Source organism: Homalodisca vitripennis, chromosome 7, assembly GCF_021130785.1.
Source record: "Homalodisca vitripennis isolate AUS2020 chromosome 7, UT_GWSS_2.1, whole genome shotgun sequence".
Lineage (NCBI taxonomy): Eukaryota > Metazoa > Arthropoda > Insecta > Hemiptera > Cicadellidae > Homalodisca > Homalodisca vitripennis.
The window spans coordinates 121,635,171-121,653,441 of record NC_060213.1 but is presented as its reverse complement, the minus strand read 5'-3'; the positions used below and the strand labels follow the sequence as shown (position 1 = coordinate 121,653,441).

The window sequence follows — 18,271 nt, the reverse complement described above, 5'->3', positions numbered from 1 at the left end:
ACCTAAAGAAATATTTTGGGCCTATCTAAGACCAAAGCACCGCTTGCCGGGACGTTTATAGGGATGGTTTAGGGCATAGTGATGTTAGTTTAGTTTTTTCCCTCCTCCTTCTTCTTCTTCTTCTCTTCCTTACACCACATTAACACTCTGATACTTTTACTCCTCTTCTTTTACAGTACATATACACGGGGGGATCAGGATTAGCATTGGCTGTTTAGAGAATTTTTTTTGCTTCGGCAATTTTTCTAGGCTGTACATTGGGAGCGAATTTTATGTTTATTTATTTTTAACATTCCATAATGCAGTCGCGCACCTGCTATCGCCTGTATCCTTGGTTCGGCCAACCCATTACATTTTACAACACACAGCTCATTTTTCTTTCCCTTTTCCTTTTCTTTGTCTTTTCTTTCTCTTGCTTTAGTACGGTCAGTCTTTTGGCAGTAGGTGGAATTCTTTGTTATTCAGCTAAGTTAGCAGCGATGGATAGGTTTAGTTTTTATTGTTGAAAATATTTTTTGAAGATTGTAGTTTGTCTATATATTTTTTGTAGTTAGTTGTTGTTGTTATCTCTTTGTGTCTTTAAGACTTTATAATTTTGTCTCTGAAGCTGCTAAATGTTCCAGCAGCTATCTTATTTATTTGCTGTTTAGTGTTTATATATTGGAAGTGTTTTTTTTTTACTGTTGTTACTGTTATCCTTTGAAGGCTTTTTTATTGTTATTGTTTTAGAGGTTTATTGATTGTTAACCTAATTTTGTTGGGTTTTGGCCCAGTTAGTTTTTTTTGGGTTCTCTTTTTCCGTAGGTTTCAGGGTTTTTTTTTTTGCCTTTCCTGGCCCAAACACTTAGAAACTAGTTGTTTTTTTGTTTTTATAGTTCCTAATTAGACCACTTTACCACGACCAAATGATTTCCTTACTCCGTTAAGCTCTTCCCGTTAGCTCTACAGTTTTTCTTTCACGCCTTTTAAGAGCCTGAATTTATTTGCTCCAAGTCTCTAAATTTAAAAAACTAGTATGGAAAAATAAAACTTTTATTTTTGTCTTTTCCCACTGGCCACCAATTTTTTTTTTCTCAGCCGTTCCCGTAGGGGGAGGAGAGTACTGGCCCACTTTTGCTAAATTTTGCAGTACCAGGGTTTTTACCTAATTAGCCTTTACAACACGAACTTTGGGTCTGTTGATATTATGATGGGTGTAATTTTCTCATATTTTAATTTTCGCTTTGGAATGGTCTCTTCATCCCTTCTGTTCCTCCCATCTTTGAAGAAAAAAAAATACAGACCTTATGTCTGGAGTAATACTCTCCCGGTGGTCCAAGGAGTTCCGCCAGCCGTTCGGGGTTTCCATTCGGGTGCTTAAGTGGCCCTTGGGTTCCGGGGTGGAGATACCCGGATGGTGGAGACTTTAGGAAGTGCTTTGGCTAAATAAAGCTTTGGCTAATAAGTGTACACTTATTTAATTTCCTTCCCAACCTTACTGGAACACCCTCTTGTAGCCTTTTGACCACCAAGCGTATTAGTGATGTAGAAACAAAACGAAAAAAAACCCATCCTTGTGTCAACACTTCAGACCTTTATTTATTGGTAGCTACCACAGAAAGTAGTTAATTTTGTTCAAGTTTTTTTTTACTACTACTAGGCCCTTTCCTCAAGCCTCTTTAAACTAAAAAGATTTAATCTTGAGTAGTGTGGTCAGTCGGAATGGATTCTAGCCGTTACGCTTTTGGAGCGCCTCGCGAGCGTGCAGGATATCCATACTAGAGCTATTTCTAGCTGTTTGCTAACGACAGCAGTACCAGTTGTAGTCTCTAATCTTTCCGTCCTTGTCTTCCTACCTTATCCTTTTGAGTTTTTTTTTCTTTTCTCTCCCGGGGTAGAGGGGGAGGATGTGGCGTTTTGCCACTTTATTTTGTTGGTCTTTGGACGGACCGGGAGCTGTTTCCTTACAGCTGGTCGAACCATCTGTTTTTAACCAGATGGTTGTTCTCTTTCTAGATGTTTCTGTGGCTTTCTGGCTTTTTGATTGGTTCTAGTATTTTCAGGTTTTCTAGATATCGGGAATTAGGTTTCTTGTTCTCTTCTCTCTCTGACTTCGATAGGGCAAGGGACATCTTGGAGTTTTCTGTGGTCGGAGTTACAAAATCAAAGCTGGCTGCCCGCTCCCTCTACGAACCGGCACGGTGTTTTGGTGTTAATATCGTATGCCTACCTTCCAATCAACGTTTCACGACCTCGTTTAATATTTAGGACCCAGTCTTTCCAAATTCAGTTTTCGAATATCGTCGCACTATTATATTATTTTCTGTGATTTGAATCCCAAATTATTTAGATATGACAACTTAATATGTGTATTTTGAGCAAAACCAAGAATTGTTGTACTTTTGGCAATCCTGGTCATTGAGATTACTACTGGAAACTGTAAGGTATACATTCAAGGGTCAAATCTCACACTGGGTTTCATATAAAATGAAAATAAATGTTTTTTTTATTCTTCTAATTCAATGATTCATAAAAGTATTATAATATTTCATGACAGTTAAAAAAAAAATCAGTGGTCTTAACCCTTTGCACGCCATAAGCGAGTTATTTCGCATGCATAAAAGTCCGTACAGCGCCCATAGCGAGTTATATCGCGAACTACATTTTACAACATTAGATAGTTTAAAAGTTGTAGAATTTGCCGCTAGATGGCTGAGAAAGTCACTTTTGCTGCCTAGTGCATTAGCTAACGTGCCAACTGAACGTTTGATGAGTATCGATCGGTAACAGCTGTTTCTTTCTATTCATGTTTGTTTCCCGTACTTCTCAAAACGCCCAAAGCGATTATACTCGCCGCCATTTCGTGAAGCGCCGCCATTTCGTGAAGTCCTATCTCTAGTGTTCCTGCTCACTGACAGTTTATGTTTTTACAGTTTTATTAGTTTATATTACGTTTAGTGCTTGTGAACTATTAAGATTATTATTATAGTAATAACTATTATTTATTATTTTGACGTAACTTGTGAATATATTGCCATAATTATGGCTAACGCAGACGATCCGGACTTTGACGATTTCGTTCTTGGGGTTACATACTTTGGACGATTATTCGTAAAGAAAAAACAGAAAACAGTTCGTAAGATTTTTTTACTGTTTTCCAAAATGTGTATTTATTTACTTATCACACATCATATCTACTTCATGTACCGGTATACGTTTATAAAAATTATACAGTTTTATCAAAATAACGTTTTCATTCATTTCATACCTACTGGCCCTAAAAATAGAAAAAATATCTATATTTCGTTTAAAAAAATGCCCATAAAAGCATTTCAAGGTTTTTTATTCTTTAAATCAATTACTTAAACAAATAAAAAAATGGCTTTACAGTTTTCTAAAAATTTTAATATTCAGTAATTTGGCGCTAGGGCAAAACATATACGTAATTACTTGGCGTGCAAAGGGTTAAATTGTTAAAAGTAGCAAAAGTCATAAAGCTTCTTTTCCATACATTCTCCATTTTCACCTTTTATCGCACATCAATAAAACTGTATTGTCAATCAAATTCAGCATATCATTCTAGAGCACAGAAAGGCATTTTAAAGCACTAAAGACTTATGTAAAAACGGACAGAAAATACATAATAAATCTTATACTTCTTCTATTTGGTGGCCTATTGCCATGCAATTAAGCCTCAAGGGCCATCTGCGCATCCCGAAAGCACACCATGAGGCCGACCAGTCTACAGTTTCAACAGTTCTACAAACCGCTGAAAACAACTGATCAGGTCCTCCTGGGGAAATTCACCACCCCTGCCCAGAATACCAAAGATGGAGTAATGCTCCCTTGCTATTACAGGACAGTCAAAGACCAGGTGTTAAGCAGTTTCCTTCTGCTCGTCACACATTCTACAGAGCAGATCCTCCTAAAGAATACCAATTCTGTGAAGACGCTTCCTCAGGTGACCATGTCCCATAATCAGACCCATAACCGAGAAGACGTCAATCTACTTAATAAGAGAAGGTCAGAACCATTCTGCTCATTCTCAAACCTGGATACAGCCTTCACTTTCTCTCATGCTCAGGGTGAACTCATTCCGAGACAGTTCCAAAGAATTCACACCTAGAAATGCGACAGAACGGTTTATGTCCCATCGTATTGGATGCTGAGCCCAAGTTAGCCAGGACATCAGCTCTTTTTCGTTCCCAGAGATCCCCTCATGACCAGGAAACCAACAAACATCACATTGTTGATTCTGACAAGGGAAAATCATGTACTTGGGTTAGATTCAAGGTTATAGTTATGTTTATATATACAATACACATCCACTCAAGCAAGCAGATTAAACTAACCGTCCCTTGGTCTGCGAGAAGGACAGCTCCAAAGAGAAACATGTACATTCCTGAATGATGAATTATTACTATTTGGAAAATGATAACAGAACAAATGGTATTTGCTTCATTCTATAACTTCCTTGTCATTTTGCTTTATTTGCTTAGTCTACCATCGTTGTTAATTTTAATTTGAATTTTTCGTTTTGAATAGATTATACATTATATTTTTAATTGCATAATTTATGTAGTTATAGCTTTTAAATCTTGTGCAAGAATATAATTGTATACAGTATGTTCATTGTAAACGAATGGTTCCCATATACTTTGTATAGGTGTCTGCCATAAAGCATCCAAGTAATGTAACTGTCATCTTTTCTTGTTTTATAATAATATAACAGAATTAGAACACTAAAGTGTATGGTTTATATTTTTTATGTTGCAATAGGATCTGATTGATAAATTCTGTGTAATTTAATTTAAGGCCAAGTCTATCTAATAGAAAAATAAATTTGGCCGTGATTTCCTCATTTTCACTAATGAAAGAGAAAGATTCTTTTCTTTTAAAATATCTTGTACTTTAAAATTTCTAAACAATTATACTAACCACAATGTTTTTCAGAAATCTACGCTTATTAATCAATATGATATCAGTGCCTAACACGTCTAAAACTCAACCAAACGTTTTATCCACAGGGGTACAAGGAGTTTGCACCCGAGTGTTCAGGTTTCGGCACATATAAATGTGGCGTTTGCGAGTGTGACAGCAGTCACTTTGGGCGCAAGTGTGAGTGCGGAAGTGACAACACACGACAGCCCGACAAGGACATTGACTTGACAGCCGGCTGCAGGCCTGACAACACGACTCTCAATGATTGCTCAGGCCGGGGCACCTGTGTGTGTGGCCAGTGCGACTGCGACACCAGACCCAACCCTGAGGAGGTTAGAGAATGATGGTTATACTATTATACAGTTTTTTTTTTGAAGTTTTCATTGTGCATTGGTGAATTTTAACATTATGTGTATTTTCCTTTCATGACATTAATGTTACTAATTTAGTATAGCATTAGATTCAATATACCTTTGTGGGGAGGGGAAGATCATAATGAGATTTTGTAGAGATACTATCAATTTAGTCCACTTAGAGTCTAGTTTTTTTAAGCTTATTCAATTTTTATTATTGTAACATTCATTGTGTACTAGCTGTTTCTCGTGGCTTTGCACGTTTTTTGCAAGCTTTGCCCATATACGAGCACTTCTGGTTCAAGTGAATTATATTTCCAACACCAATGTGTAGAGTTTACCTTGTTGCCACAATCAAGAAAATCTGTCTAAATTATATGTTCATAGACGCACGTACATGTACTTTATTATAAAGTGGTCTGACACTCAAGCTTTAAGTTCTACCAGAAATTTATTTTAAAGACAAATATACATCAAAATTTAGTGCCTTCAGTAATAGTGTTTGGCTATTTAATATACGTAACTGTCTTGCAATTGCAGTGTATAATGTGCAGGGGTTTTGATAACTTTTATATTTTGCAGTGCCACCTGGTGATGAGTTAAATCAATGTGCATAGCATATAAACCTTCCATGTCAAAAAATGCAATATACATACGAAATTTCATAATGTTCAGTCAAATAATTTCTGAGTCTATAAAGTACATAGAGACAAACATTCATTTTTATATTTGTAGATATAACCATTTGATTGTCTAATTGGCAAAAGGCGAGTTTTAAATCTTAAGATACAGTAAATTATTGACTTTAATCTTTAACTTTTCCTTTACTTTAAATCTGTGTTCTTTTCTGTCGCTTCAATTAGAGATGATGATTTATTCTACATCCCTTATTTTTTTACTTCCTTGAACATTTTGAAATTGAAGATAATAAAGTAGTATTGCTTGGGAAATGAACAAAAGTTCTTGAGTACTTTCAAACTTCCAGTTGAATATCTCTTTGAAAGTATTGTTAAACTATAAAAGTATTTTTAAACTGTAACAAAACACTGTTTTAGAATTTAGGAAATTAAGTTGGAAATTGATTTATTTTACAGAAAATATCAGGACCATTCTGTGAGTGCGACAACTTCTCGTGTGACCGCCACGATGGGTTGCTGTGCTCCGGCCCGGACCACGGGGAATGCGTGTGTGGCAAGTGCGTGTGTAACTCAGACTGGACAGGCAGTGCCTGCGACTGCCGTGCCAGCAACGACACGTGTATCCCGCCCGAGGGTGGGGAGATCTGCAGCGGTCGGGGAGACTGCGTGTGCGGAATGTGCAAGTGTCACCAGGATGACAAGGGTCACTACAGCGGCCGCTACTGCAACAAGTGCCCGGTGAGTTTGTCATTTCTTCTTTTTAGTCAGAAAAAGTCAGATACTACACACCTAAGGTATATTTAACATTCAGCAACTATGACATTTTCACTTCATTTAAAAAAAATTTCATATTGATACTAATGATCTTAACAAAAAATATGCACATAAAAATATGCACAACAAAAAATATGGTTTAGAATATTCTTAATTTCAATTTAAAAAAAAAAAATGGAAAAATTAGGAAAATTTTAAAACATGTACTTTTGAAAAAATATTCGTATATACGAGGGCTATCCAGAAAGTTGATTACGTTTTGATACAAAAAAAAAACAAAGTACAAGGAAAAATTGTATTATATACATTTGAAAGTGACAATAAAAATATTATTTTTCAACATAGTCATCATACAAATTTAGGCACTTATAGTGGTGAACTAGTTTTTTGAAATTCCAGCGTTATAAAATTCTGCCGCCTAAGACTTGAACTCGGTACTCAAACCCTCCCACTGTTCCACATCTTCATCAAAGCACTGCATCGCAAGCCAGATCTTCATTGCTGGAAACAAGTGGTAGTTGCCGAGTGCAAGGTCCGGACTGTAAGGCGGATGTGGAAACACCTCCCACTTAAAAACATGCAGGACTCTTCGAGTCCGATTTGCCATGTGTGGTTGGGCGATGTCGTTGCAAAAACAATATTTTCTAACTTAACTCTGTTTGTTTTGTATAACTCTTCTTAACTTTTGCGAGGTTTCACAATATCTTGCATAATTTATGATTGTGCCATGTTCACATTTTAAACTGGTATTGTAAAGCAGTAAGGAGTGATGGTAACCTCTCACTGGCATGTTGGTTAGCCACTAAAAGGAGAAGTATCCTTAAACGCATGTTTCTAATTTTGCATCGTCGTTGAGTTCATTTAGTTATTCCTGAGAAACTTTCATTCGCCGCTGTTTTTGTTCAAAATTCAAAAACTTTAGAAGAAGTTTTGCTGCCACACGTTTCACACCCAATTTTTTCATTTGAAAAATTTTTTGTTTTATTTTTTTTTGTTTTTTTTGTGTTGCCAATTTTTTTGCCAACATCATCAGCGACTTCTCTGATCGTAATACGACGATCATTCATAACTATTTTTTCCAGTTTTTTTACGTCTTCATCAGTTGGAACGTATATGGAGCGTTCTTCATGTCAGTGTCTTCACGACCACCTTTGAAACATTTATATCACTCGTAAACCCTTGGTTTACTTATAGCAGACTCACTATGGGCCTTTGTTAACATTTCCAACACTTTGTTGAACCTTATTTCAATTTTCACATAACATTTGTTAAAAATTCTTTGATCCGTTTTTTTTTAACAAACGGAAATTGCTGAGTACATAAAATACATCTAACCTTAACAGCTGCCACTAAAAAAGTAAGTAAACAATGAATAAAGTTGGAAATGTTATTACACTTCAGAAGCACAATTACTAACTTATAATAAAAAATTTTCTACAATCAAAGTCTCCAAACCTGTAAACTTAAAAATTCCCCTTCATTTTTGAACACATCTCACATATTAAATTCAATTACAAAAATTCTTTATTTGTAAATATACAACTGTATACATGAATGGTGTCAATTTTTGCTTAAAACTACAAAGAAAAAAGAAAGTACATAACTATGAGTTTGTTTTTGACCAGTATTCATTAAAATTGTACAAGGCAGCCTGAACAAGAAATGCTTTTAAAGATTTGTTTGAACTTCATCAAATTTATTTAATTTTTTATCAATATTGGGAGGTAGTTAAAAACTGTATTCCTATATAAGTTAGCTCTTTAAAAAATAATTCTTTATTATGTTTAATTATTTGTAAATTGTTTTTATTTCTTGTGTTATACTTAAGTTTATCAAACCTTTTAGGTAATGTGCCAATTATATTTTTTACATATAAAACTTTTTTATATATCTAGAGACTAAACCGTCATTATTCCCATTTCAGTAAAGTGATTTTTACAATGTGCATAATGATTAACATAATTGTTATGGTTTTTTTTTTTTTTTTAGGGATAAAATATTTTTTATATTACAAAGAGATTTTGACCCATACACTTTCACTCCATATGAGATGTGCGAGTGGATTATTAATGCAAAATAAATAGATTTAAGCGTAATAGACTTTTCATATCCTGAAGCATTGAGGTTGTCATTTGTGATAATTGTTCTCTCCTCACAGACGTGCCCAGGCAGGTGTAAGGAGTTCAAGGAGTGTGTGCAGTGTCTGGTGTACAAGACAGGTTCTCTCACCCCTGAGGAATGTGCCGCCAACTGTACATTTGAGTTGACTGTTGTAGATGTTGTAGAAGGTGAGTTAAAATTAACCTGATCACTGTAGAATAATTACTCTACATAGACTTTTTATGAGTAATGTGAATGCATATTTTTCAACAGTACTGTGCCATTATGTTTTTGTAAAACTATAAATGATGAGCTGCTATAAAGTATATATTTTCAATGTAAAGGAGATCCTTTTTAAACTAGAAGATCATGAGCGTCTCATTCTGAGCTTTGTTTTTTTTTTCCAGTAATAACACTTTTTTTGTGGAGTTTATTAAATTATTTGTGGGGAGTTAAACATTAAAATTATGGTTTTTTTTCAAATCTATTACTGTAAGAGCTTTTAGTGCCAACAAATATTATATTTGGATCGGTAGTTTTAAGGGAGTAATATTCCACTATAAAAATACTAGCAGCTACAATTTTGTCAACAAAGCGATGAGGTAAGTTACAGTTAACTATAAAAATTTATTTTTCAGGATTTAAAATAAAATGTTAAATGTATAATAAAGTAAATTGGCCATCATTGTTTCTTTACGCATGCATAGAAATTGGTATGAGTTGCAAAGCAAAATTACATTAAATATAAATTATAGTTTCATGCTACTATGGGTCTTCCATTCCAGGAATTCCTTCTTGTTTTAGAAGGGATGATCTTCAAGCCATCGAAGTAGTTTTTCCCTCTGATGATTCTTCCTGTATCTTGCTTGAAGGCTTTGATTTTTTGAATTGGAAAAATTGACAAGCTACACCATAATCAGACTATTTATCTGACCCCTAACAATAAAATAAATGTACCTACCCTGTTTTTTTTTTTTTTTTTTTTAAGTTGTAAAAACTTCATTGAGGTAGCTGTTGTTGGATTCCTGATGTTCTAAGTGGTCCTCTTCTTTTTTACAAGTGTCCTAACATTCTTGATTTTTAGAAGCTTTTTCAGCTCTATGCAACTTATGCTTGTCAAGATATTTCATTGCGGCACCCAGATGGTTCCCAGGTGATATCCTAGCTCCTCCATTATTTAGATTGTATTATAAAATGTGGAAATTCCCAAATAAACACCACATTCCAGTACAGATAGCTTAACAAATACTCTTTTCGCTATAAGAGACCAAATTACATTATAGAATTACTCATCAGTAGGATTTTGAGTCTTCCCTTGCACACTCCTTTTCACAAGCTGAGGATCCGCCAAATCTCTAAATAATGGATTTATTTCAAGCATCAACTCCTTGTGCAAAGAAAATATTGTTTGTGGTTGTAAAGTTTGATCCAATTAACTTTGGTTGTAATTACACAATGTTCAGACTTTTTTGGAAAAAATTAGGAGCAGCGCTTCCGAAAAAGAAATGGGAGGTTTTAAAAAATAATGAACAGCATACAAATTGTACAACAATTTTTTAACTTATTTAAACTCTCCCAGTAGTATAAGAAAAAGTATTTTGTGTCTCTTCTCTTTTTAGTAATCCTAGATTAGAAATAATGTGTAATGGACACTCGAATTTAAATTATTTGAAATCTCCACGTTGCACTGTAGTAATATGTACATTTTCCATTTAATTGTGAAAAATGTAAATAGTTTTCAAAAGGGTTAGGATTCACATTTTAGCTAATAGCTATAATTACTAGTGAAATATAAACTGCCGCAGATCGAGAAGACCTGGATGAGAATTTCTGTGCCTACTACGACGAGGACGACTGTCGGTTCGCTTATGTCTACTCCTACGATGATAAGGGGAAAATCGTCATCAAGGCTCAGAAAGAGAGGGAATGCCCCCCACAAGTTTATGTGTTAGGTGAGTAGATACGTCTGTGTTGTGTTCTAGTCTTAATATTAACGTTTTATGTTTGAATAATAGTTTTCAGTTGGAGATGGAAACTGCTGAGTTTGTAAAAGGTACAATTGATTCAAAGTCAAAGTGTTAATAATTTTTTGGAGCGCTAACATCAAAAGATTGCAGTATAAGAGAAGTATATACAGGAAGACAGGCTGTGTGAAAGTGTATAACTTGTGTATCACTCTGCTCTGTATAACACTGATTCGTATCTTGAACAAAGAGATGTAAAGAGATGATGTGCAAGATCCGTGCAAGAACTGTGCAAGTTCCTCAAGATACGAGGTATGGCTATTAAATAACGGGACTGATATTGTAAAAAAATTTATTTTCATTTTAAACATAATTACTTATTATCACCTTCAATATACACCCCTTCTCTATCCTTGCAACGCTCCATGCGAATTTTCCATTGTTGGAAACAATGCTGAAAGTCATCTTCTGTCAACTCTTTCAGGAGTCTTGCCGCTTTTTCTTGAACAGCTTCTACGGATTCAAATCTCGTACCTTTCAATGCAGATTTCACCTTAGGGAAAAGATAAAAGTCGCATGGTGCTAGGTCTGGCGAGTAAGGTGGATGTTCTAACACTGGGATGCTGTACTTGGTCAGGAACCGCTTGACAGATAACGCGGATGAGCTGGCGCATTGTCTTGGTGCAAAATCCATGATTTGTCCTTCCACATTTCGGGTCGTTTTTTTCTTACTCTTTCACGTAGTTTATTAAGTACCTCAAGATAGTAATGTTGATTAATTGTTTGACCTTCAGGAACCCAGTGAAGGTACACAATCCCACGAATGTTGAAAAAAACAATCATCATTGCTTTAAATTTTGACTTGCTCATTCTTGCTTTTTTGGCTCTCGGTGAAGTTGAGGTCTTCCAATGCATGGATTGGCGCTTCGTTTCCGGATCATAAGTAAAAAACCACGATTCATCACATGTTATTATTCTTTCCAATAAATTTGGGTCATTTTCAATGGCATTCAAAGTGTCAGTACAAACATTTTTACGAGCTGCTTGTTGATCAATCGTAAGAATTTTTGGTACCATTTTTGCACACACTTTTCGCATGTTCAAATTGTCATGTAAAATTTGTCGTACACATTCTTTATCAATGCCTACAGATTCAGCAACTGCACGAATGCTTAATCGTCGGTCAGACCGAATCAAATTAGCAACTTTTTCGACATTGTCTTCCGTTTTTGATGTTGAAGGACGACCTGGCCGCAAATCATCTTCCACGTCTTGTCGACCATCTTGAAAACGCTTAAAACCATTCAAAAACACAAGTCCGCGATAAACATTCACTGACATACACTTCTTTTAGTAAATTGTAGGTTTCGGTAGCGGTTTTTCCAAGTTTAACGTGAAATTTAATAACAATTCGTTGCTCTATTATTACGCTAACCATTTTTCCGGCAAAACAAAATAACAACACTTACATAAATGAAGGTTATGACACAACGATGTTGTTTACAGAAATGAGACTAACTGCATTCTGAAGAGGAAGTCTCAAACTACACAGCTGTTGGTAATTGTTGGTTGGCGCATGCGCACTCGTTCCACTGCAGCGTCAGTCCCGTTATTTAATAGCCATACCTCGTACTTCATGGTAGCTGTACAGTTCATTCCTGAAGATCTAGGACGATTAAGGGGCTCATATCCATGGATAACTCTGAACCAAAGATGACGTGAATGTGGCTATTAATATTAATAACTTTGGTTGAATAACAATTTTTAATTTATTCTAGAGTTAACGGAGTGTATTATTTTATTACATTTCTACTAAACTAGTACTAAAAATATTACTAAGATGATTTATTAACGAGATGATTAATACACCTTAAACAAAGAAGGTTATTTAAAAAATTTAACATCCTTACTTTGCCATGTATATACATTTTTGAAATGCTTAAATTAGTACATAAGAATCCTGATCAATTTGAAAAATACAAATTTAATCATAGATATCACACAAGAAATTGTAATTTGTTTCAATATCCGGCACATAAACTAAAAAAAATTGAAACTAGTCCTCTTTATCTAGGTTTGAAATTATATAATAATATTCCACAGTCGTATAAAAAACTTCCCTTATCTCTATTTACAAAAAAGTTAAAAGAAGTACTTTGTCAAAAAACATATTATAATATAAATGAATTCTTTGAAGATAGTTTATGATGATAACGAATAGTAAAAATATATCTTTAAAAATATCTACAATGGGTTTAGCCTTGGATTTAATCAATGTTTATTTTTAATGTTTTATAGATCAATGTGTCAAAAGATATTTTTTTGTAAAGTATGAAAGTAATGTTTTAGAATAAGTTTAGTTATGTAGTTTTTAATCATTGACTATGTACCAGTTTTTATTACATTGTGATACCAGAAAACGTATTGTACAATAAATATTTGTCTATTGTCTATTTACAAAGTTTTTTAAACTATGAACCAGTGAATCTGTGTATGATTATTATCATCTATTCATTGGCTTTGTTAATGCTCCATAATTGGATCTACTTTTTCTAATTGTTTTTTTAATTTTATTTTTTTATGGAAGCTTGGAAAGAAAGATAATTAATTGTACTGATTATGTATCTAAATAATTATTATAGCGGAGAAGTAAGTCCTGTAATTAATCATACGAGGGCTGGTTTTTAAGTAAGGGCCGTTCTCCCGTACACGGTAGTAGTTCGCGTTCCTGCCGTAACGAGCATGCGCCCCACCTCCCGGCATTCCTAGCGAACAACTTCATGTCAGTTGCAGCTCTGTAGCTAACCTGCATGCATTACTGTGGATCTATAAATTTTTAAGATTTCGTGTGAGATTCGGTCAGTGATACGATTTTTGACTGCAAGAAACATGTCGGCTGCTGACATTCACCGTCAGCTTTGTGAGGTGTATGGTGCCAAGGTAATGAGTGAAGGTAAAGTGCGGAAATGGGTCCGAGAATTTAAAGATGGCCGCGAAAATGTCCACGATGAAGATCGCTCAGGCCGGCCATCTGTGATCACGGGAGATTTGGTTACTGCAGTTGACGCAAAAATTCATGAGGACCGACGGTTCACAATAACCACTCTCTCTATAGAATTTCCTCAAGTGTCCAGGTCAGTACTGTACAAAATTGTGTCAAAAAACCTAAACTTTAAAAAATTGTGCTCAAGATGGGTACCCAAACTCCTCACTGAGGATCACAAAAAAAAGAGATTAAGCAGTTCTTTGACTTTCTTGACCCACTACGACGAGGAAGGAGACGACATGTTGAGTCGAATTGTCACAGGAGATGAAACATGGGTATCCCATATCACTCCTGAATCAAAGCAACAGTCCATGGAATGGCGGCACACAACATCTCCAGTCAAAGTCAAAGCCAAGCAAACGCTGTCGTGGCGCAAAGTTATGGCAACTGTGTTCTGGGACAGGCACGATGTTTTGCTAGTGGACTTTATGCCGCGAGGAATGACGATTAACTCAGAAGCCTGCTACACAACCCTGGCCAGTCTCCGACGCGGCATGCTGACAAAGGGAATTCTGCTCCTCCACGACAATGCAAGGCCTCACACCGCTGCTCGGACACAGGAAATGATCGACTCTTTTGGCTGGAAAGTTTTGAATCATCCGCCGTACAGCCCCGACCTTGCTCTGAGCGATTTTCACCTTTTTCGGTACTTGAAAAATCATCTTGGCGGGAAGCGCTACAATGACGACGAAGAAATCAAGACGGCCGTGAACTCCTGGTTGTCAGAGCAGGCGGCAAATTTCTTTGAAGGGGGATTTTAAAACTTAGTTTTAAGATATGATAAGTGCCTTAACAAACAAGGTAACTATGTAGAAAAATTAAAAAAAAGTATGTAGATTCTGAAAATAAATGTATTTTGAAAAAAATAATTGTTGTTTATTTAAAAAAAAAAAAAAAACGGCTCTTACTTAAAAAACAGCCCTTGTATTACAATCCAGGAAAGATGTTTGGTTTGAACTAGATGTATATCCATGAAGCTCTTTGTGAACAGAAGGAACACTAGGATTTGTTACTTTACCCAACGATGTACTTTCTATTTGAATATATTGTTTGGTAAATAAACTATTCTGTTTTTAGCCAACATTGTATTGACTCTATGAAATTGTGTTAATTATGATACTTGTGAGCAGGTATTGTGCTGGGTGTGATCGGAGCGATTGTGCTAATCGGGTTAGCACTTCTCCTGCTGTGGAAGCTAGTCACCACGATACATGACCGCAGAGAGTTCGCCAAGTTCGAGAAGGAACGCTCAATGGCTAAATGGGACACGGTTAGTATTGAACTATTGTTTTGCTGCTATTCCAGAGATGAAAGATTATGATTGTAACTTGTTTTAGACTTTTCATAAAGTAAATCAAGTGAGTTATGTAATTAACAAGTAGTTACTATTTGCAGATAATTTTTAAGATTAATAAGTACATTTAAAAATTACAGTAGCCTCTGACAACTTTTAATAGGCTATTGGTTTTAAATGGTTCTGATGAACGAAGACAATGTTTCAACTAAACTCTATGGCTTGTATGAACCTGTCGCAACGTGAATGCTTTTGGTTTTTTCCTGTATACAGACATGAACCTTTTTTACTTCTTCTAGGGTTTTTGTGGTGTATTGAAGTTTGCTGTTTTCACGAATACAGTTGTAGATTATGCGTGCATTTCCAATATGTGACGGTATGATTAAATGAGTGATCTGTATACATACTGTTAGTACATAAATAGATGTTTTTTTATCTTTAAAACATCTACTGTACATAAAACAAACGGAATAGTTGCATTTTTGCTCATACATACAATATACAAAATTTATCTTTTGGGGAACTGTAGTATAATAAGTATTGAAGCACCGTAAGTTTATCCGGCCAAATGTTATCCAGTCGAGACTCCAGCCATAAGGTGACTGGATGAGAAAGAGGCTACTGAAGGTACTTTTATTGTTATTATTGTTAAAAAGTGCCAAAGGGAAGGAAGTATTTCTTTATGCTTGCGTCTCCAAATAAATGATTTCTGTTGAATAAGAAATTATGTCACTTAAGTGTAAGAAGAAGTTCTTCACTTTTAAAGTAATTTATTCTGACATATTATCTAAATATTGTGTCTGATTCTGTTCACAGGGAGAAAACCCGATTTATAAACAGGCAACATCGACTTTTAAGAATCCTACGTACGCTGGAAAGTGATCTCCGATAGACTGACTCGAAGGCATTACTCTAAATTCGGTGCCTTACTTACTGCATCGTGCCATCATTTCCTTCAAGGAAAACGTTTTCCTTTTATCCTGTGTTCATTTTCTAGTAGGGTGATTTCAAATTATTCTTTTACTAGTTTTGTGACAATACTGTTTAATTTTATGCTGTGCTAAATATTTTGAACTGGGTATATATTTCTTATATACTAAGAGTAAACAGATGTGAATAAACAAACACTCGAATACATAAAAAAAAACAGTGGAAGTGTCTTTTTATACATTTAAATTCAGGCTTACCTTGAGATATATAAAAGTTTACCGTCATTCAAATGACCGTTTCTAAATGTAACATTACTTAATTCTTGTTTTGAATGAACGTGAAAATAATTAGACTATCGTGCTAAAAGTCATAAAACCAGTATGTCGGTTTTATTTTATAGTCTTAAGTCAATTAATTGTTAGTTGTACATAACACTGTAACATACTGATAAACCGTAATCGTTCTAGTAAATATAGTGTTAGTGTATTTATTCAAGAATTTATTCAAAGACGATAACAAACGGCTGGTGTTTTTTAAAAGCCGGCTCAGTCATCCTAGCATAGCGTGTAAATAATTCACCTCATACTGCGTCATTCTTGCTACTTCGTTTTATTTTTGTAGAAACTAGCCGTAGACAGGCACTTTTTGCAGAGTTTGTTATTTATTAATAGCTGTCTCCAGTAACGTACTTATAATTTTTTTACTTAATCTAGTGATAATTCGTCTGTGTAGACTTAGAAACATAAAGAGCAACTAGTGTACTGATAGGAAGCAGCATCTAACAGCCAGTAATCAAGTTTCCGATAATGTTAACATTGTTGCCTACGTAAACTTCCGTCTAAATCCGTAACAGTCTTCCAAATAGTACAAGTGATTCCTTATGTATGCACTCGTGTATAGTCAGAATCTGTAGACGAGGGGAGGGGGAAGGTCTAACATTAGCGTGATGATTAAATTGAAAACCATCAAGCATCATGTTTTCTGAAGTAATAATTCTCTTGGCTAACCACAGTAAGAATACTAAATATCAACGATATAACCAAAAAATATTTTTGTATGTGCGTAGTACGTATAGTAATGGATGCTTGTTCTGAAAAATGTATTGCCGGAAGAGTTAGAAGCTCGGATTCTGACTGTACACAAAACTGCGCATCCTCTTATAAACAACATTAAATGCCTTAAAAGATGCCTTCAATGTTTTACGTATTTTTAGACGTGTATTGACTAGAGTGGATTAAAATTTTAGATAAGAGATATAAGTACTTACAATTTGGTCTTGCCTGCACCTTTAAGTGTTTCTGTAACTTTCTTCTTTGTAAATGCTTTATTTTTGTACTGTTTTTGATTGAATATTTTTGTTTGTTGAGAACTTTAATGATTGTTGTCACTGGTGGAAATATATTTATGTTAAAAGATTTGGAAATATTTTTATAGTTTATAATGAAACATATTGGCTGCTCTATTTTTACTTTTATACATTTAAGGAGTTGACATTGCATTAACAGGGAGAACTAATTAAAAAATATAAAAAACTTATACTAACCCAATTTATAAAACATACTCATTATATGAACGATAAAATACTTTTTATTTATTTTCATCATTGTCATAAAGTTTAATTTTAAATGGACATTTTAATTTTGCGCTGTTTTTGTTTGTTTTTAATGCTTTATAAGGTTTTAATTTTTAGTAAGTTATCTAGTTTCTGTCTCCTTTTAAATCACCTCCTAATTGGTAGCTTTTGCAGTTGCAAGATCAATTGCCTAACAAAAGGCAGTTAATGTTTATGATAAATTGAAACCAAATATTTTTAATGCGTGGTATTAAATTTTATTAGTCTCATTGTTCACTAATAACTATACAGCTTGTATGAAAATACTGTACCACCTTTCTTATTTTAGTTACTAAGTTAAAAAACAAATTGTTTTTGTTCTATCGGAATTCTTTGTAAATATTATATATTTATTTAACTCATTTAATTTGGTTGTATTAACTTATAATAAATTGATAAGTGTTATGTCTGTTTTATTTGATCCCCCTAAAAATTCTCTTTGTTACTATTGGTTGTTTTTCTCATGGAGGTATTTTGGTATTATTTTAGAACCCTTGAAATTCTATTTACTTTTGTTACGATTACATAAAAAAGTTCAGATTTCAAATCTCATGTTCATTCTATGCTTAAGTATTTGTTTGTAAATAAATTAATCTTTATTGTCAATAATAGGCTACAATACTCTTGTATGAGTAAATAA

General features: G+C 34.5%; 1 protein-coding gene across 1 annotated transcript in view; it reads left to right on the top strand.

The window, feature by feature from the left end:
- LOC124366868 (integrin beta-PS-like) overlaps positions 1–18,036 on the top strand; it is a 74,180-nt gene extending 56,144 nt beyond the window's left edge. Inside the window, 6 exon segments of the mRNA XM_046823468.1 lie at positions 5,007–5,252; positions 6,368–6,649; positions 8,844–8,973; positions 10,591–10,737; positions 14,926–15,065; positions 15,906–18,036. Coding sequence (XP_046679424.1) covers positions 5,007–5,252; positions 6,368–6,649; positions 8,844–8,973; positions 10,591–10,737; positions 14,926–15,065; positions 15,906–15,971 — 1,011 coding nt within the window. The 3' untranslated portion in view covers positions 15,972–18,036.
- The last annotated feature ends 235 nt before the right edge of the window (positions 18,037–18,271 follow it).